The sequence below is a fragment of the Salmo salar genome, chromosome 22, assembly GCF_965601325.2.
Source record: "Salmo salar chromosome 22, fSalSal1, whole genome shotgun sequence".
Taxonomy (NCBI): Eukaryota; Metazoa; Chordata; class Actinopteri; order Salmoniformes; family Salmonidae; genus Salmo; species Salmo salar.
The window spans coordinates 19,275,179-19,296,731 of NC_138312.1; the positions used below are offsets into that span (position 1 = coordinate 19,275,179).

At 45.4% G+C, this 21,553-nt stretch overlaps 1 protein-coding gene across 2 annotated transcripts; it reads left to right on the plus strand.

Annotated features, from left to right (window-relative positions):
• Positions 1-708: 708 nt before the first annotated feature.
• LOC106582916 (RNA-binding protein 38) lies at positions 709-11,387 on the plus strand. 2 transcript variants are annotated; one of them, XM_014166543.3, is made up of 4 exons: positions 709-1,235; positions 4,133-4,256; positions 4,635-4,689; positions 9,764-11,387. In XM_014166543.3, the coding sequence occupies exons 1-4, from the start codon at positions 1,023-1,025 to the stop codon at positions 10,074-10,076; spliced, it is 705 nt and encodes a 234-aa protein (XP_014022018.1). In that variant the 5' UTR covers positions 709-1,022; the 3' UTR covers positions 10,077-11,387. The 2 variants fall into 2 exon arrangements, with proteins under 2 accessions (XP_014022018.1, XP_014022016.1); XM_014166541.3 differs by having other exon boundaries at positions 710-1,235; positions 4,133-4,271.
• Positions 11,388-21,553: the final 10,166 nt, after the last annotated feature.

A 21,553-nucleotide genomic window follows, 5' to 3' on the forward strand; every position in this document is an offset into this window, starting at 1 on the left:
ATTATAATGCTATGTATCATCCTCGTTATATGAATGGGTTGACCGGAAAACGCGGCCGTCTGTAACCTATTGCTACTGAGGTGTACAATTTGGCTTATAGGCTATCATTATAATGGTATATACTAACCTTGAAGGTGAAATCCATGTAATTCGTATATTGGAATCACATGTGTTTGTGCCACTTATATTGAGAACCCCTTGTAGGCTAAGTCTAAAAACTGAACTGACAATTTGGAATTTATGACAGTGAGAAGAATGACAAGATGAACTATAAGACATGTGTAATGCGTTTTAGCAGGCATGGTCAAAATAGCGTCACAGTGGAGGTGTCAGTATTATGACGCATACTGTGGCACTATCGTTGAGCCATTACAATCATTAGGCATATCACATGTGCAGCATATGGTTATAGAAAATTGCAAAACAAAATCTAAATGAAGTCAACAAATGTATCTTTAAGGTACAACAGACGAGGTAGAGTTGTTTCTCTATTACTACGAGAGTGACACAATGTAACATGTGCGTGAGGCGGGCTGTAGACCTACAGTTATAACTTGTCTTTGTGTAGTAAAGGACAAAAGCAGGTGCAAGAAGAACGCGTGGGGGCGGGCTTTACTGCGTTAGAAAAAAAATGGTCATCCAGAATCATTGCCCATAGGTCAGTCATCTAAAATGGGCGTGATCAGGTTCGGCGAGTATATAAACGCTCCTGGAACACTTTCAATATAGAGGCAACTGAAGGAACTATATAGAAAGCGCAAAAACTATTTCAAGCAGTAGCCTATACGGAAACGCAGTGAACTTGGCAACAAGAAGTTCAAGGTCTGAATCAAGGAAGAAAAAACGTAAATTTGAGAAGCAAGCGAGAACAGACCCCTGTTGCATATTTGAAAACATCTCGAGTCTAGCGGCTAATAGCCTTTTGATGCTGGACATATCAATAGTTGGTTAACCAACTAGGCTACCTTTAGTTAACTGTTCACTAGTCTTTAGCCTAGCTCTCTTACCGGCTCGGCTTGTCAATGCTTTTGCATCAGTTCGGGAACGGAGGCCTGGAAGTGATGCATTCTACAGCAGTTCAAAAAGACACTACTTTTACCAAAATTTTCGTCGGCGGTTTGCCCTACCACACTAACGATGCTTCCTTGAGAAAGTATTTTGAGGCCTTCGGAGACATCGACGAGGCTGTGGTGATAACGGACAGACAAACGGGGAAATCCAGAGGATATGGCTTTGTAAGTAACATTGACACTTGTCGGTTATGCATTTAACCTGCAGCTTGATCAGTGGCAGCACGTGCGTCTTTACTGCAACACAGTAAAATCGAGTTGCCTATAAAATGTTAATGGTTGGTCTCTTTGTTTTCTATGTAGTTGTCATTAGGCAAATGCTCACTACGTTTCCTTCTGCCATCAAGTTATTGTTCCATGGAACTGTCTAGGCTACTTGCCTAGAGGAAAACAATACATGAGGCTGCGCCAAGTACCTGTATAAAGGCCCAATGCAGCAGTTTTTATCTCATTATCAAATAACTTGTTGGTAACGATTAAGGACCTGACGGTGATTGTTTTCAATTAAAATGGTCAAAAATACTAATTTCCTCTTGGCATATGCATTTTCGCAAGCAAGAATTTAGCTAGGACTGCCTGTGAGTGGTCTGAGTGGGGAGGGGAAACTGAACTAGTTGTTGGTGGAGTTCACTTGAAGACCAATGGAATGGTCTATAATGTGCAAACGCTGCCCATCAGGGGCACTGCCATACAAAATGAACTTGACCAGGGCTGCTTTCAGTACATTTTCATATTCTGGAACATTTACTGTAAGAGCAGTTAAATGGGGAGTGGTTGGTTTGGGGAATGCTGTCAGCATTGCCACTTCCCATTTTTTAAAGCTGCAATAAATAACTTTTTGGGCAACCTGACCAAATTCATAGAAATGTGAGTTAAAGATCATTAATTCTTGTTTTGTACACTTGCTGAAAATACACTTTGTTTATGATAAAGTTATTTTATTGCGGCAATGATTCTCTGCACTATACTTGCTTGTTTTGTCACATAAACTGAAACTTACAATTTTAACAGACAGAAAATGGTGGCACAATTTAAACGTAGGTCACTTTTCTTTTTTTCTTTAAAAAAAAAAATACTTAACTCATTGCATTAAGCTACACCTCGCCATTCCACTAAAAGGGCATCATTTTCACAATTTCACATTCCAACCTCAGTGTACAAAACACAGAATAATCACGTTATTGACTGCACTGGGCCTTTAAGTACAAATGGATATCCCCAGCAGAATACAATGCTGTATTGCGGTCATTCAAACGCATGTCAAAATAAATCCTTGCCCAAATGTACGGCTTGAACGCGCAAATGCAGAGTATCGTTTTTTGCCTTGCTGTAATCAGGATGAGAGATCACATGAGTTTATTGATAAGAAGATTATATATCTAATGTCCCTCTGCTTATCCCCTAAAACGAACACACCACATGCCTTTCCTCCCACCAACCTCTCAGCACTGGCCCGTGAAGGACCTAGCTCTTATCGTTTATGAGCTCTGCAAGGGCACACACCAACGTGAGAGCTGCTGTCCTTGCTTGCTTTATATGGGGATTTTGGAGCGGTGGGGACATAGACCCTCCCATTTGTAAACAACTGAAGCACTCAGGCCTTACAAGTGGTGTTTATAGAATCATAACTGCGGTTATGAGTTAGAAAGTGGGAGTTCTTTTCTCTTTCAAGATGGACTACAACACTCCTCCTTGTAGTAGCAGCTGTCAGAGATGGAAGTTATGTGCACTTCCCCCTCCTGTGTCAGCTTTACCAATCACCACAGGTGGGTTTCTGATTGCCATAGATGGTTCTATTAACCTTTTTATAAAACCAAATCTTCAGCTCCTAAGATTGACACAATTCAGATTGCCAGCTTCCTTAATGACCCTCTGGTAATCAGCTGGTGTGAGCAGAAACATTAACAAAGAGAATCTGTATGAAGCAGGCAAAAAGAAACCCAACTTCCTTCTCATGGTTACAAAGAACATAAATGGCAGAATAAATGCTAATATTTACCAGAAACTTGGAGACTCATCAGCAATAATAGAGGCCAAAGATGGAATGGAAAACTTGTGTGTGTGTCGTTTACGCCTCAGCCAGTTTATAACTGTTAAGAAAATGGCACTTTGTTTATACATCAGCGGTGACCAAAAAACAGTGGAGCTCTGTCATTAACGGCTGCTGCTGAAAGTGTCTGGTGTTTCAGGTCTGACTGGCTCAGGCATATGAGGGTGCTCGAGGCTGGGAAATAGGTGTTCCCCACCTTGCATGCAGCGGAGGGCAGAAAATACTCCGGCTTTATGCCAGTATCCGACAGGGCCAACTTGCTCATCCTGTTGCTCACTGCTTGAGTAGCAGGAGGATAAAAAATGGCTCCAGATCAAGGAGAACCTTTAAACACACTCCAAAGGTGGATCAGTACACCCTCTTCAATAGAGTTTCAGTGTCAACACAGCCTCGCTGCTCATGTGTGTTCATAACACATGTCATGGAGTGGGCTCAACCTCTCGTCTAGTCTAAAGAGGTATGCTTACTTCAACAGACTAGAATAGAGCTACACCTCGGATATGTAATCATCTGAGACATCTTGAATTGGCAGAATGTGATGCTGTCTAATGCCTTGGAAGGAGAGTGAGGGGTGAATTCTAACAATCTCCTTATGCTCTATTACCTAATTGGATAAGCCCTTGTTATTCATCATTACTGAGACATATTTCAGCTGACTTCTTTGACTGTGCTGCTGACAAGTGGGTGGGTGGTTGACCAAGTCTTCTGGGTTGTGTTTAACTGATAATCACTGTGCTTTGTTTATAATTTCCTCTTCTGTTCAGAAAGGGGAATTTTTACAGTGGCAGCTGGACAGGGGGATTTCTGTGATGACAGACCAGTAGGGGTTGTTTTTCTTTTAGTTCTGCTTGGTGGATCAGGGTGGCCCTATCCTTGACTGACTTTTTCATAGCTTCGCTGCCATAATTGGCGATGAATAGATTTCTACTTTTGACTGTATTACCAGCTAAAATGGGGAACTGGTGTCTTTTCAGTATTGCTAATATTATCAACGTCTGTGATTACATGTCAGGTGACGATGACAGATCGGGGATCAGCAGAGAGGGCCTGTAAAGACCCCAACCCCATCATCGACGGGCGCAAGTCCAACGTGAACCTGGCTTACATTGGCGCCAAGCCCCGCAATATGCAGATAGGTGAGCCGACCAGGGGTGAGAACAACCGCCGGACGCACCAACACCACAACTACACTTGTCACGGACGCACACACCATATCGGAATGTTTACACAAATATCTGTTAGTAAATGGTCATTCAGAAATCCCACATCATACAGAAATGTACAAACCATTTTAATTGCATCTGGATTGACTCTTACTCTTGTATAATAGGGGACTGGGTTAAATGTATAACAAAAACACAATGTAATTTGCCATCTCTGACTGTTTTATTATTGGTAGGTTGCTTGAGTTACACCAGAGTTTAGTGAATTTTGCTCTGCCTCTCCTCTGCCTTGTTCTCTGGCCCTCTTCTGTAAATGCAAATGTATCTGAAGGGAAGTTTCCTGTCTTCCAGGCATATCCATCGGAGTGCAACCTATTCACCCAGCGCTCATCCAGAGGCAGTATGGGTAAGTGAGTGGGAGTGGGCAGTATACCACAGTATTTTCTGAATGACACATTAGGACAGATTAAACCCATATGTGCGTAATGTATGTGAGTTTTAGACTTCTGCCAATTGCTAACTTTTTTTTCAAATGGTCGTAGCATGGTACATTCCATGGGGACATGTGACGCTCATCCCCTCTTTGACCCTCCAGTATCTAGCTGGTTGAGTGGGCTCTCTCACTGAGCAAGGCTCCAGGGCAGAGTGTTTGTCTGTTGTAGAAACAGCCTGGAGGGAGGACAGTCTGTGACTGGTGTCCAGGACAAGTGTTCCTCTGGGCATTTAATGGCCATGCCACTGACATGGGATTGACACCACTCGCCCCCTGCTGTTGCAGTGTCACCCCCCTCTCCTCCAAAGTCCTAGCTTTGAAGCCAGAGGTCTAAGCCCTTACATGTTATAAGATCGTGGCAATGGACTTTGGGTGCTTAGAATTCCCCTATGTCCATAACGGGCTGGGCGGAGCCCCCCCAGGGTCTGAAACGTGGTCATGTGTCTGACAGGTGTTGGCTCTTATTGGAGCTTTTTACACTACCTAATCCCCCGTGACTGACTGCAGCCCCAGAGGGAGAGAGGGCACCTGTCTCTTGATCTCTCTATGGGCCGGTGACAGACACAGGCTGCTCTAAGATGGAGAGCACACAAGTGTTCTTTCTCCCGCACCAGACCCTTAAACCGCATGTTATGAAGTGGTATGGTTGGGAGGGATTGAGCATGTGTGTGTGTGTGTGGACTAGACTGGACCGTAGCATAGTGCCCCTCTTCCACTCCCCCTTCATTTTCCCCTATAGTATTTTTCCCTCTTGTCCTCCCCTCCCAGACGGAGAAGAAACAAGACGAGAAAGACAAAGCCCTAACACTGTTTTCTGCTGGGTGTCAGGAGGATGATTAGACTGAGACACTGAAAATTGACACCCCTGTGAGACTGGGGGTGGGGAGAAGATTAGGTAAGGGGTTTAAGTTGGGGGGGGGGGGGGTTGCGACAGCTCTGTCTCTGAAGAGGCATTGTGCTTAATGATGCTGTACTTTCACCAGGCGCCACACCTCCTACAGGTGTTACCCACAAGGTTTTTTCGCATTAAATATTTAAGATTGCTTTTCTGTATAATTTTGTTCTACTTCCAGGCCAGAATTTGCGATGCCCGGACCTTTTTTTGCATGTAGCCTTAAGTGTATTTGTTATAAAAATAGCCTGTGCGTGCAGTAGGGCTGTCCCCGACCCCAAAAAAGTTAAACGATCTTGGTCGACCAAGAGTAGTCTATTCTTTTGACCAATCGACTGGCTGAAATTTTTCCATATAGACACCCTATGTGTTTTAATAAAATCGACTACTGTATATGTAGGTTACTGAGCTTGTCTGACGCTTTAAGCATAGTGTGATTTTTAAATAATTACGACACACAAGTGACTCAAGAGGGAGCCAGGGATCAAGATGGCCTAACTAGAAGAAAAAAGCTGTTCCCAACCTTCTCCCACTGCTGCTGGCCTTAGCAGATTCTGCCGTTACGCTCCCAACCTTCTCCCACTGCTGCTGGCCTTAGCAGATTCTGCCATTACGCTCCCAACCTTCTCCCACTGCTGCTGGCCTTAGCAGATTCTGCCGTTACGCTCCCAACCTTCTCCCACTGCTGCTGGCCTTAGCAGATTCTGCCGTTACGCTCCCAACCTTCTCCCACTACTGCTGGCCTTAGCAGATTCTGCCATTACGCTCCCAACCTTCTCCCACTGCTGCTGGCCTTAGCAGATTCTGCCATTACGCTCCCAACCTTCTCCCACTGCTGCTGGCCTTAGCAGATTCTGCCGTTACGCTCCCAACCTTCTCCCACTGCTGCTGGCCTTAGCAGATTCTGCCGTTACGCTCCCAACCTTCTCCCACTGCTGCTGGCCTTAGCAGATTCTGCCATTACGCTCCTGAAGTTGCTGGTAATAGGCTACACCAGGGGTTGGCAACCTTTTTTTTCCATTTGGAATGCCAATTTATCTTAACATTTCTACCGATCTGCGTGCCAATTATGATTTTCAAATGCACATTTTTGTGGAACAGTTTCATTTCTCATATAATTAAGTCGCTATTGTGTGATTTAATAAAAATGATATCGAAATTAAAATAATATAAAATCTATGTAAAAACTAAAATGGCCTACGTAAAGCCAACAAATAAAAACATTGTAGCCCGCTGGTCGAAAATATCTTGATACAAATAAATCACAGACTGTCTGCTAGGAACTTGAAACGTTGTATCAACTTGGTCCAGCCCAAAGCTTGATCTAACGAACTTGCAGCATTGCATAAAACATTCTGGACCCTCATTTTCCTGTGAAAGTGAGCTCTGGGCAGACACAGTAATCAGTAAGACCTATTTTATGATGTTTCGGGCGGATCAGAGCATGGCATTGTTTTCCCTTTCACGCCGAGTGGTTATCGAAAGGGAGAGAGCTGGAAAGATTTTTCAAATGGGCTACATTGAGGAACTATTGTCATTCTCAATGGATGTAAAAACAGACTTGCTGTTTGTTGTAAAGAGAAAATTACTTTGAGAAGCTCCACAGCTCATTAGTGGTGGTGAGTGGTCAGAAATAATATCAGATCCCCAAATGGGCATGTTTTATAGGCCTACATTTGCACGCAGGCCAAGTAGCTTATGCCCACTTCCATGAATTGATATAGCCCTTCGATTTGTTCACCATGACGAAAACATGAGGGCTAGGTCAGGAAGTCCATCTGCTTGGTGCGGCAGTCCCTTTGCCCTGCCAGCCCCACCTCCCTGTCACAAAACCAGCTGACCTCAGATCCCTCCACCCCCCAGACCCCCACAGGCCCTGTGATGTCAGATGGCCCAGGGAGCTCTGCTCTCCTCAGCTTCCCTGTTTCATCTTCTCCTTTTCTGCCTCTTCTCACTCTGTTTCTCTCTGCATTCACGTCTCATCCTATCACTATAGTCATTTCTATTAACTTTTCTAGCAAAATGATTGAAGCATTGACCATTATTTTGTTGTACTTCCTACTAATGTACATCAGAAAGGTCATCTTGATCTAACCAGAGGTCTGTGGCCACAGAAAGGAGAGGCTCATCTCTGTGTGAATGTGCGTATGCCCGACAGGCTTCATGTATAGTCCTCCGTCTGTGCCTGTCTGTGTGGGTGTCTGAATGGTTCTTTGTGTAGCTGACCGTTCAGTACCGTTAGAGGGAAGAACAGTGTCTATCAGCATGCTCTGCTCCCTCTGCCATGGGCTCCTGGTTGGTTCATATTATCTCTGTCTATAGCGTTCATGTTTTCATTTTTGTGAATTATTGTTGGTCTATACCACTCGGCAGACCTCTTGTCCTGACTATTAAATGCCTACCTACACAGAGAAAGACTTGCTATGTGTGTGAACCCAGGCAACACGGGTCTAGACTTCTGTACCATATCAGCATAATGTCTTCAGACGTTGCAAAAAAGCTTAGCCACTAGCTTCACTCATCGCCCTGAAGGATGGAACAATCCCAATAGTATCAATGAGGATCCAGATAATGAATACATGTTGTTAACCTCCACTATCCTCCCCAACCCCCTCATGGTTGCTCTGTGCTCCCAGCTGAACAGTGTGCCGGAGGGGGGAGTGAAGATACCCGAGGTACAGGCTTCATTCGGCCTTGTTTGGAGGCTCCCAGCAGGAGGGTAGCAGGCAGTTGTGACTGTTCCCGCCCCTCTCTAAGGTGCCAACGATGGCTTGAGAGTGCAGTGTGTTGTGATGGATTGGAGTGCCTTTATTTTTCCCTGTGTGTGTGATATGACATGAAAAGGTTATGCTGATTAGCGTGCCTATTCCCAATTATGGCATGGTTTGCAGTGGTGACTTTGGTTTCTGTTTAAAGTTCCAGTGTGGGGGTGTGGCTGGGTGAGTGTGTAAGGCAGGGTGCAATTGGATGTTGTGAGTATGTCTTGTCACTCCTGCACGCTTTCCCTTTGCTGTGTTTGAGTTGATGGCTGTCTTCCATCGCTTCATTCCCACGTCTTCTCTCATGACCACTGATGTGAAAGGACACTGGTGAACACAACATGGTGGTAACCCATCCAGTGGCCATGAAGTTAAGAGGCAAGGAAAGGAAGCCGTTGGTGTATTGAAACTCAGCTGAGAAGTGTTGTGTGCTGTGACTGTACTATCTTGTCTTGACCTTCTTTCACTCCGACTGTACTGCAGTCTCCTACTAGACACTCTGTGTGAAGAACTTTCCCCATTTTACTCTCCTCTGAGCTCTGCTTTTTGCTTGTGTGCTTTTGCAGTGAGCGAGTTCCTCTGTTTCCCTCGAGCTGCAGTATCGGGGGGGGGGGGGGCTCAACCCCAGAAGAACAGACCCTAGAGGCGCTTTGAGGCCTGGTTAAAAATATCGCCCCAACTCCGTCTGTCTCCCCATGATGTGCTGCTAGACTGAGACTGGAGGAGAATGAGCTGTCTTCAGACTCCAGAGCACTAATCATCATTCAGGGAGGGAGAGCTTTGAGCACATGAGACCCAACTGGCTAATAGTCTGCCTTGATAAGTACTCCCCACCTTTCAACCATTGATGCCCAATGTAGCTTTCACACAAAAACAGGAACCACAACTCCATCAAACTTCCCCTTTGTGAGCAAGCGCGTGTGTGCGCAGACATTGGTTGGAGTGTGCTCAGTGAGTGAAGAGCAGCAGCTGTTAAAACACTAGCTGGTGTCTGGGCTTGAAAACCTGCCAGTAACGGCTGTCTCTCTTCTCCCCACCACCACACCCTTTCTCTCTCAGGGGGCTTACCTAACAGGTTTTGTAGGTTTTTTTTAAAGTGACGAGGGATGTTGAGATCTCTTCTCATTACCTCGCTCTCTTTGCACATTAGTAGTGGGTGGTGTGGCATCTGGTTAGTTTCCCCACCACTGGATATACTGGGCTCAGCACAACTGTAATGTATTGAAGACCTGCTGTAGAATGTAAATGACAGCATCCAGGCCTAAGCTTTCTTTGCTCCTGTCCTTCATTGTATATTAAAGTGTGTAACTAGTGTCCTGTTGTCTGTGTTTTCCAGGTTGGCCCATCAGTACATGTATCCCCAAGCCTTCATCCAGCCCAGCCTGGTTCTCCCCTCTCAGGTGTCCTCCTCCGCCCCCTACCTGGACTACAGTGCTGCCTATGCCCAGTACGCCCAGGCAGCCTTTGAGCAGTACCCCTACGCTGCCTCCCCAGGGTTCCTGGGCTACGGCTACACCCCCAGCCCTGCCGCCGCCCCCTCCCAGGCCCCTGCCTCTGTCCACCAGACTCTCCCCACAGGGGCAGGCCCAGCCCCCACCTTCCTGCAGTATGCCCCCCAGCAGCATGTTCAGCCAGACCGCATGCAGTGAGGAGAGGCAGGATGCAGGGAGTCCTGTAGGCCGCCTGGGGAGTCACCCTGTGCTGCCCCTGCCAGGGCTTTCAGGGAAGGGCTGGAGAAAGTGGGACTATTGCACTATATAGGATGAGCCCTCCCCTGAGGGGGGGGGGGGGGGGGGTAGTAGAATAAAACACATGGTTGCTTCAGAGGGCTTCCAGAAACGGACACTTCATTTTTATTATTAGTCTTTATTGTATTAATACTAGTATCCTTTATCAATGTAATTGTTATTTTGTTTCAATCAATGAAAACCTTCAATGTCCATGGTACATACCTGTGTTTTGGAGAGAGCTGAGGGGGGTGGTGGGCTTACTTGGACATTTCCCCCTCCCCCCTCTTTACCAGGGCATGGGGTTGGCGACAGCACTGCTGCTTGGGTACACTGGGAATTGGAACAGAGGTGGGAGGCATGACGCCAACTGTTTCCATCCACACCAGAGCAGACAAGGATTCTGCCCTCTCATACCCCCAGTGTTATTGCTCCAACACCATGGGGGGCATGACTCTGTGCCTTTCAGAGGTCATCACTAAATGGAGAAGGAAGAGATCCTGGGATCCCCTTATTTGAGTCGATCAATCGTTAGACATCAGGACTAGATTTTAATGAAAGATGCCTTAATAAAACTCCTGTTTTTACAAACACTCCTCCTTTAACCCCTTCCTTCACTCACAGAGCCACAGGGTAGTTTTCACATGGCCTGACTCTTCATATTTATACCAGACACTTGTAGTCTATTGACTCCCTTTGTCTTGATTGTTGTAGATAATCATATGCAGGAAGTGGGAGGAGGGGTCAAAGAGCATTTGGGTTTTTTATGTAAGGCAGCTGATGTAACCAGTGCCTGCATATTTTGTCAAACTGTTAATCTAGGATTGTCAAATGTTGATCTCTCAGAAAGGACATGTACAGTATTTGTAAGTGTTTCATTATCAAGTACATTTACAATATTTATGTTTTGAGGTATTTATAGGAAATTCTGTAGCTTTTTTTTGTAACTTGGTCTTGTTGCACTGAAGTCCTACAACTTGGTAAGTGTATGTGCAGATCCACAATTTGTCTTGTTCATTTGATGATGGCCATATTTGTATTTCCCATGTTCCCTCAGAACCAATGGATTTGCCTGTATGCACAACGCTAGATGCTCTTTTGTAGCCCCAGTTTCACTGCTGCTGGCTGGGATCAGACACTCTGTAGACTGTTTCAGCAAAATGTCATTTCCAGTCCATTCAAAGAAGCCGAACCCCAAAAAATCTTGGAAAAATAAAGAATTTGTATTTAAAAGGGTCTTGACTTGTTTCTTGATTAAATGTTTTAAACATCTTAACTTGATACCACAACTCGATGAAGAGCAGATGACATTTCACAAACTCATATCATATTGATGCCTTAGATCTACTAATGGACTCCATTAGTCATTTCTGAAGTTGACTAGAGCTACGAACTAGCTCCTGTTTTGGTGAGAGGGTTCAGTTGCTAGTGTGTGTGTGACAGTCATTATCACAGTGCCTTGTGTTCTGTCTGCTTTGTGATGGGGGTCAGGACTCTGGGCGCAGGAGGCCGTACTTTATCAGCCCACAACACTACCACCTGCCAGGGCCATGGGGTGTTGCTGAGGACATGACAAACTTGGAACTGTAGAGCCAGAAGGGGAGGAGTTTGTTAGTACAGTATGTGGTTAACAGCAGTCACCCTGGTTACCGTGCTTATTTTAATGCATTGTAACCATGTGAGTTGTCAGCTGTCAAATATAAAAGGTTTACCTGGTTGGTTCCCTCCATCTGCGCTTAAGTCCTGTATGTTTAACAATTTGAGATGTTTTATTTTACCAGACCACACATCAGAGATGCTGACGGAGTCATGTAAAACACTTTGGAACATGTCAAGTACAAGGTTGTGAGGCCTCGCTGACTGACAGGACTCCATACAAAGGTCTAGTGGAGGAAGAAGGACCATGTGTATATTTAAAGAGCGCAGAGGGATACCAGATGGCTTTGTTGCAGTATGCTGGACATTTTCAGGGAACCATACAGCATGTTTAAATAAGCAATGTGCAGTAATGGAACAGATGTCTCAGGGGTTACATTGTTGAATCATGTCATAGGTGTTTATGGCCAGTGTGTGGTGACAGACCAGAGGACACCTAGTCTATGTGACGTCACTGTGTTTAAGTAGGAGAGTGCTGAGTTAAAGTTCTGTGAATGTACGGTGGCCTCATTGTTTTCCCTACTCTCCCCAAAGCTCCTCCCAATCGTCTGGCTTCCCTCACATTCTCCTCAGTGTCTCCTTGTAGCCCTTTTCCCTGCATGCTCTCTGTTTTTAATCTCACTTTCTTTTCTCACTCTCCATCTCTCTTTCCTACTGCCTCTGTTTCTCCTCCTCACGCTCCGTTGTTCTTATCTCACTCTCTCCCTGTCATTCTAACCCCTCTCTCACCTTCCCACTGTCTCTCACTGAATCATGAGCGGGGAGAAACAGAGCAGAGTGTCAGGAAGATGAACGAGGTCATACACAGGCCCATTGGAGCATGTTTTGCAGAGTCACCATAAGGCATCACACGCACATTCTACAGTGCAGTTCACTCAAATCTAACTGCACACATGCTCTACTCTGAGTCATGTTCCCCTCTGATGTCAATGGATTCCTCAGAACTCATATAACTCGGTCCTGTCTTATCAGCCCCCAGCTACACGCAGAATGAAATGACTTTCTACTCAGTTACCCCCCAACTTCCACCCTTCTTGGTTTCACTATGTGTTGATCTTTCACTTTGAGGTGGATTTCCACTCCATCCCTCAGACACATTTTATAACTCTTTGTGATGCCTCTTGCAATTACTCGTTTTTATAATTATAAAATATTTGTATAATATTTTTCAATATTAATCGACAACTATTATTGAATAATTTATTTTCATGGAAAATGGTATGAGGTAATGCCTGTCATAGTCACCTTATGTAGTGGTATTCAAAAAGCCACATAGATTGAAACCCCTTTGCAAAACAGCAAAAGGTGAATGTTCTGGTATATCCTATTGCGTACTATATCCGGAATGTTGTGTACTGTTGCAATACTGAACTAACCCATCTACTCAAAGTCTGTATTCTGTTTCCTCTGTAAACACACCTCCCCCTATATTCAGCTACTCTGACCATCTCTCAACTCGGCTATATCAGTGGTCCTGTGTAACAGTCTGAAGTGGCCCCCTGGGGCCTGGGTAATATCAGCAGCCATTTCAGATAGGGTCAGCTCTATATTCACCCCCCCCCTCTCAAAGTGCCCAGCCCTGACCCGTGTCATCTTCCCGCGCCAACCCAGAGAGATTATAAGGACAGGTCTGGAGTGGGGTAGAGTGTTGGGGATAGGTATGTGGAACATCGACAGAGGGGGCAGAGGGCTGATGAGTGGTAGGGTATTGGGAACAAGGGATGGGGGAGGGGGTCTGTAGAGGCAAGGGGAAGCCAGACAGGGGTTTATTGTGAAGGCAGATTGTGAAGGCAGATTTGATGTCCCTGTGAGCAGCCTACTCTTATGGACATAGAAAGGAATGGGATGTAGAAAAACCAGGAGGTAGGGAGTAGAGGATAGTGTTGCTATGGACAGGGGGCCGCAGAGTGTTGAATGGGATGGGTTATTGTGCGTTCCAATAAACATCTCCCGTCTGGATTATTGCAACTCGCTGTTGGCTGGGCTCCCTGCCTGTGCCATTAAACCCCTACAACTCATCCAGAACGCCGCAGCCCGTCTGGTGTTCAACCTTCCCAAGTTCTCTCACGTCACCCCGCTCCTCCGCTCTCTCCACTGGCTTCCAGTCGAAGCTCGCATCCGCTACAAGACCATGGTGCTTGCCTACGGAGCTGTGAGGGGAACGGCACCTCCGTACCTTCAGGCTCTGATCAGGCCCTACACCCAAACAAGGGCACTCCGTTCATCCACCTCTGGCCTGCTCGCCTCCCTACCTCTGAGGAAGCACAGTTCCCGCTCAGCCCAGTCAAAACTGTTCGCTGCTCTGGCACCCCAATGGTGGAACAAGCTCCCTCACGACGCCAGGACAGCGGAGTCAATCACCACCTTCCAGAGACACCTGAAACCCCACCTCTTCAAGGAATACCTGGGATAGGATAAAGTAATCCTTCTAACCCCCCCCTTAAAAGATTTAGATGCACTATTGTAAAGTGGTTGTTCCACTGGATATTATAGGTGAATGCACCAATTTGTAAGTCGCTCTGGATAAGAGCGTCTGCTAAATGACTAAAATGTAAATGTAAATGTAAACAGGCTTGCTCCCTATCAGCTAGTCTAATGGAATCACACTCAGCCATTAAAAGGCGTGGGTGGGTGATGATAATGAAGACATCCACTACTCAGACTATCTATAGCAGGCTGTTACTGTCAGTCATGTGCATTAAAGGCTAAATGGAAGTGGAGGTTGGTTAATTGGTATGCGTGTGATTATGTGTGTGTGCGCTTGCAAGGTGTTTGCAAGGTCATGCGTCTTTTATTCTAGAGCAATGATGCACTTGGACATATTCAGTCTTTTGGTGTTAATAACAGAATGTTGATTGCACAGGTTTTGCTCTGGGAGTGTGAGTATGTATGAATTTACAGGAAGTGTGAGGGAGTGAAATTAAATGTGTGTGGGTGGGTGGGTGGGTGGGTGGATGGGTGGGTGGGTGTATATGTGCTCTCATCGCCCTTGTGGTGGAGTGTTTGTGTTTTGTTCTCTCTCTCTCCCTTCAGATCCCCCATGTCTTCAAGCCTGTAATTTGATCTGAGTTTGTCTCACTGAATTTAAGCCTGGGCAGGGCAGAAGCAGTGTGTAATCATTGGCTCAGAGTCTCCAAGAGACAGACATACAGACCAGGCCAGGCGAGGAAGACAAAACCCTCTTATCTCCATATCCTTCCCCCTGTCCACTAATCTGTTCACACCAGACTATATGTACAGTTCACACGCCCTATACGATGCACATACACACTGTCACACACACTCTTCAGCAATGCACACAAACACACTCCTCAGTAGGATGGACTGTGCACCACACACACTTTCCCCAGCGATGTGTGATTGTGCCCAATCTGCTCACATACAGGACATGGGCCTTGCTGTACAAACAGCTGGAAAAAAGGGGGTTTCTCTGTGCAGTCACAAGGGCTGTGTGTCATCATGCAGTATGAGTGAGTGGCTAATGTAGCATGGCTAACACATTCCTCTGGGTGAGATCACATACAGGGGCGAGGGGAAAGGTTAGCGTGAGGAGCGGTGAGAAGAGAAGGGTGAGGTGTGTGTGTTTGTGCGTGTGTTTTTGGTTTTTACTATCCTTGTGGAGAAAATAAGTTCTCACAAGGATAGTAAAAGAAGACATGTCGCCGATCCGCACAAGAAAAAATGCTATTTTAGGCTTAGGGGTTAGGTGTAGGATTAGAGTTAGGTTTAGGTTTTGGATTAGGGTATGTGGTTAAGGTTAAGTTTAAGGAAAATAGGATTGTGAATGGAAATCAATTTTAGGTCCCCACAAGGATATTAAAATGTGTGTGTGTGTGTGTGTGTGTGTGTGTGTGTGTGTGTGTGTGTGTGTGTGTGTGTGTGTGTGTGTGTGTGTGTGTGTGTGTGTGTGTGTGTGTGTGTGTGTGTGTGTGTGTGTGTGTGTGTGTGTGTGTGTGTGTGTGTGTGGGTTATGAGGAGGGGTTATGAGGAGGGGTGATAGGTTTAAGAAAAGGCATCAGCATGGTTCGGTTCGGCTGAACGAGTGTGCTTGTATACCAACTTAAAAGATCTTCGCTTGAAAACTAGAAAAAAGTTTGTCCATCTAATTTCCTCAAAATAGTTCGAATTAATCTAAGATAACTCAAGAAATCTGTCATTAATTTTAACGTTTTTGCCGACAAGATCATAGTTGCAATTTTTACATCTAACTAAGATGTTTGGTGCAGTATTTCTCAACTGACAAAGAGGCATAGACTTCGGCTACCGACTTTGGCTTGCCACGAGAAAATGTTTTGTGTGCACGAACAGCCGAAAAACCCCTTGCCAAAATAACTTCTGAATATATGCACACACTATTCCGAACTGTTTCGGATGGGAAGCATGCGGATGCCTTAAGGAGGGTAAGGGAGGAAGGGTTAGGGTGAGCAGGGGTGAGAGGAGAGAGTGAGGGGGGAAGGGATCCACTCAAGGTGTTATTTTAGCTTTTAACAAACTGGAACAAGTGCCTCTGCTCCCTCCTAACCCCCATTCCTCAACCATTACTCTACTGTTGAGGACCAGACCATACCATACCCCCAATGTGAGAGGGTACTTGCGTGTGCTCTCCGCAGTGGGGTTCCCTTGATTCTATGCCAGATTTCCTTATCTCTGGTCAGCATGCATACACCCAGGGCTTGGCCCCTGCCCAACCCCCAGCAGTGCCCAAGAGAGAGCTACTGACAGGAGAGGGGAGGAGAGGCTAAATGGCAGAACCTACAGAGACAGAGAGGCCTGAAAGCCTGATGTGTTCTGAAAGTTGAGCTTCCTCATTCAGTGTGTCATTCACAGCAGCAAACAGGGGACATGTGTGCCCACACATTCTGCACACTCACTAGCATACATGTACTGGTACAGGCACACAGCCCAACACATCCACAAACAAAACAAAAAAAGACCTATACACTGAGAAATACTAGCTCTGTCTCACACACATCGACTCTGACTGGCTCTGCTGTGGAAGGGAATGGAACGGCTGATTATATAACGATGAGTCTGTGTTATCTGCTCTGCGTGGATGTTATTCAGCCTCCCGGAGCCTGCCTTTCTTTGAAGCATTCAAACTGATCTCAGTTCAGACGGCCAGCACAATACTTACATGAGGTGTGTGTGTGTGTGTGCCCGTGTGTGTGCGAGCATGTGTCGCACATGTGTGCGTGTTTGCGTGTGCGGACCTGTGTGAGGCTTTACAGTCACAGGACGTGTGAGGCTTTACAGTCACAGGAAGTGTGTGTGTGACTTCACAGTATGTGTTCTCATGAGGGCCTTTATGTGTGGCCACATACAACAGGAGAGAGCAAGCAACAGGTGTAAGGGGGATGTTAAAAACACAATAACTCTCTCCCTCTGTCTGTCAGCGACTTCTGAACCGAGGCCCTCTTGGTTCATTGTTCTCATATGGAGACAGCTGTATAGATTTTGTTATCGAACACCCTTGGAAGCAGAATGAAGAGTTGTATTTTGTGAGTTGGTATCCATTCGTGATATTGTGTCTTTGTCCGTGTGTGTGTAAATGCATGCATGAATATCTGTTTTTGACTATGTATGTGTTTCTTTCAATCTGCTGATAAGTGAGGGGGCACTTGTGTTGTTAATGATGATTGCGATAACACTGTCTGGTGTGACAGAGCAGCTGGATGCTGACAGCAGCACCATGCTACAGCTGGCTGAGGAAAACAGGGCAGTCAATTACTGATAAAAAGGGACAGAGACAGACAGGAACAGTCTGAAGATGGGAGGGGGGGTCATAGACAAAGACTAGATTCAAGTCTTTCTCACCTGTCTTCATGAGCAGACCGGCCATCTGGCATTTTGGGCAAATGCCAGGTGGGCCTGTGTAACTTGTTTTTTCTTTTGTGCTAAATTATTATTATCTGGCTAATAATAGGAACTTTAAGGAAAAAATTTTGCCAGTGTGGGGACCTCGAGGAAAAAGATGGGCCGGTATGGGGGCCTCAAGGGAAAACATAGTCAGGTGTGTTAGGAATGCCAGGGCCGATTTCTGGTCCCAGTCCGCCCCTGCCTGTCTTGTGCAACAATCTCTAGAACTCTGTGTGCTTTAACAGAGATTTCTCCTTAAATTTAGATTAAATCTCAAGAGAATCTACTAGGGGAAAGATAAAGTGAACTCAACTAAAGGAGGGAGAAAGAAACCGATAAGGACAATGGTTGTCAAAGATATTTTGGTCATAGAAATTAGATCAGGAAGGAATTGTATTGAATAGGACTATAGAATAAAAGATACTTGGGCAGTATTCATTGACAGCAGTTCATCTGAAGGCCAACTCCTAATCTGCCACAGTATCTTCCTCTGTGAAGCCTAACTCCTCACACTCCCTCTCTCCCTGATTTCCTCCCTTGAACCTCTCCTATTTTAGTATGTTCTGCTTAATGTTATTTCCCCTCTCTCGTGTAAAGACGAAAAGTAAGTTAAGATGTTTTTTTTTTTTTAAGAAATGTTTTTTTTAAAAACAGTACAGAGGCAGTGTGGCAGTGTTCCCAGTCCGAGGGGGAGCACACAGCTCTGCTCTCTCAGGAGTGAGGAGGATACTCCACATGGATTCACCACAGCTCTTTATAAGGACAGAGGGGAAAAAAGGCCTGTAGTCTATATTTAGACAGACTTTATTGGGCCTCTTGTCCATTTTTTCCCCCTCTGCTTCTGTCAGGAATCTCACCAAAGCCATGTGGGCGGGCATGCAGGCCTTTCTCTCCCTAAGAACAGAAGGGAGAGGGAGAATAATAATGATCTGGATAATAACAGAGCAGAAAGACAGTGTGAGAGAGAAAGAGGAGGAGAAAGAGAGAAAGAGGAGGAGGAGAGAGAAAGAGTCACTGTGGGTGTCGCTGTGCCTCACATATTGAGCGCCCTCCAGTCATCTAAATCCCCATCAGTGTTCTGTGTCTGCCAGTGGCCTGGTGGGATGGAGGAAGTCAATACAGGGCACGTATTATCAGCCCCTAATGGGTCCTTCTACTGCCCCCTTGACAGGCGTCTCTGCTCTGTTCCACCTCTTGGATTGTTTAGGCACCCTGGGGTGACTATAATTGTTTCAATTATATGCTAAAATGTGTTTGTGGTTTGTTTTTGTGCGCACACATCTCTGTGTGTACTACTTTCCTAGCCTGCTTCTCAGTGCATTTTGATGCCATTAAACTTTAACTTGCTCTCCACATACCTCTTGTATCAGGCCTTATCTCCATCGCCACTCAAAAGCTTTGACCACTGCTGTCCAATTACAGTGAAAGACAAACAGCGCTCTAATGTGGCGCCCACAGGATACCTATTTCTCTTATCTCCCATGTAATCCCTTAGTGATTCTTACAAACTGCTGCTCTGTGGTGGAAACAGTAGACTACCAATGAGGGACACCCTGTCAGCTCAGGGGGTTCTCTCATAGGTCCAGAGCATAAGGGGGAGGGATTTAATTATGATCATGTGCTGACAAGGACACATAGTGAACTAGGAGAGTTTAGCAGTGGGTGAGACTCAGGAAAAACAACAATGAAAAGATACAGAAAGTAAATATGAACTAACTGATAATTCAGCGTCTGGTCGTTATCGCTGCATCATAGCGATTCTATCTCTTGTATCGGTTGCCTGAGCAACCTCCATGTAGTTTCAAGGTTTGTCAAACATTAGATGTGTCACCATGAAGTATGACATGATGTAAGAACCCTATAGAACGTATAGTGGAGCAAAATCGAATATAATATGATGTTGTTGGTCTAGCCACTGTTGATTCTATCCATATCTACTGCATATCAGACAGTCCAATAACCAGATTTAGTTCCTGTTGATATAAGCACCAAAAACAGCCTACAAAGTAAACAGGAGGGTGTTGTCCTGTTCACATGTCAACCGTTGTTTCCTCTGCTGATCCTCTGAGAGTGAATAGCCTGTAGTGCTACCAGGCCATGAAGGGAAACGAGGGGGAAGTGGGGGAGACCCCCACATACTTCTTTAACACCGCTGGGTTCTAATAGTCATCTGAGCTGGATGGGAAAGAAAAAGTTTGGTTTGCATGTGCTGTCAGCCTCATCGGCGCTACACAGGGAGCTCCAACTGCCATGCAAATGAGATGCAAATAGATTGAAATGAGGAATGATAAAGAGCGGGTCAAAGGGTGAGGGTTACAGACAGTATGTTTACATCTGTCATGACATATGAGTCACAGTTACATCCACATGAGAAGAGCCTGTACCAGAGACTACTGGTTAATATGGGAGGCTGGATCTCTTCCTCTTGGTTAGAGAGAAAGACAGTAAAACAAGTGTGTGCACGCGTCGTGTCAACATGTATATTAGTGATTATTCTCTCCCGAATAAAATTTGAATGTCAGTTTACCCTAGCAGCAGCCGCACAGCTCTGAGAATGACAAACTGTGACATCACAATAGTAGAGGCAGTCATGGTGTGGACAATGGAGCTCTGTGAGGCAGAGGAGCCGAGGCGTGGCCTATCTGGACAGAGGCTCCTCACACTGGAAGGACCACAGCAGCTGTCTGAACCGCTGTGTCTCCCTGCCTTCACCCCACTCCCTCTCTCTGTTTGCCTCAAACACTGGAACGTAGGGATGGAGGTGGAGTAGGAGGAGAGACCGAGAGAAAGAGATGGCTTGCACAGACTGAAAGACAAAGGTCCAATGGACAGAGAGCCCCTCTCTCTGTAGAGACACACGCAGGCACGTACACACACGTTGACACACACAAGCACAATATATTCATCCTCTCTTCAATACCACCACAACCCTCACACACGGTGCCCACTGTTTGCCTCCTTCCCTTCCTTGCCATTTAAACCTTGTGCCAGTGGAGCTGATCTGAGTTAGAGTAGTGTTTACCAGACCCTCCAAATGGAGTGCCATCCTCTTCAAACACCCATAAAGGTTTACTGGACATAACAGAGAGGAGCGAATACACTCACTACTGAGCTCAATTTCACAAACACATTGAGAAGGAGGAGGTAATCTGTGACTGAGTAGAGCTCTGGTGTGAGGCAGGGTGAAGTTATGGCCTTGAAGATTCATGACAGGGTAGAACCACCTGAGTCCTACTGGCATTTAAAGCCAATGCAATAAGTGTTCTTGCAAATAGTGGATGAGCATCATTGAGGGTGTATGAGTTCTGAATCAACATAAAGCCCTCCTGTCCTTCAGTTTATGAGTACAGAACGGAACAAAAGCACACGGCACAATACAACCAACCAACAGCTATTCAGCATCTCATTACATTTTATCTCATTCACTTACACACACTCGTTGAATAGGTTTCAGTAGCTCCATCTGTTTTTAAAGTTTAAATGATAGTCATTAGCATTATGAATTTGCTTAGAGGACACAGGTAGCAGCTTTACAAGCTTTACCAGTCTGGTCTCATAGACAGATGTAACATAGTAAATATAATTCCGAGACACTCAAATGATTAAATCAAATCAAATTTTATTTGCCACATGTGCCGAACACAACAGGTGTAGACCTTACAGTGAAATGCTTACTTACAAGCCCTTAACCAACAATGCAGTTCAAGAAAAATACATAAAAAAATAGATACAAGTAACAAATAATTAAAAAGCAGCAGTAAAATAACAATAGCGAGGCTACATACAGGGGGTACCGGTACAGAGTCAGTGTGCGGGGGCACCGGTTAGTCAAGGTAATTGAGGTAATATATACATGTAGGTAGAGTGACTATGCATAGATAATAACA

Excerpts from the sequence above, each read along its gene's own strand:
- LOC106582916 (XM_014166541.3), top strand. The coding sequence starts at position 1,023 with ATGCTTTTGCATCAGTTCGGGAACGGAGGCCTGGAAGTGATGCATTCT. Across the intron at positions 4,272-4,634 it reads GATAGGTGAGCCGACCAGGG|GCATATCCATCGGAGTGCAA; the intron begins GTGAGAACAACC and ends CCTGTCTTCCAG. Across the intron at positions 4,690-9,763 it reads CTCATCCAGAGGCAGTATGG|GTTGGCCCATCAGTACATGT; the intron begins GTAAGTGAGTGG and ends TGTGTTTTCCAG.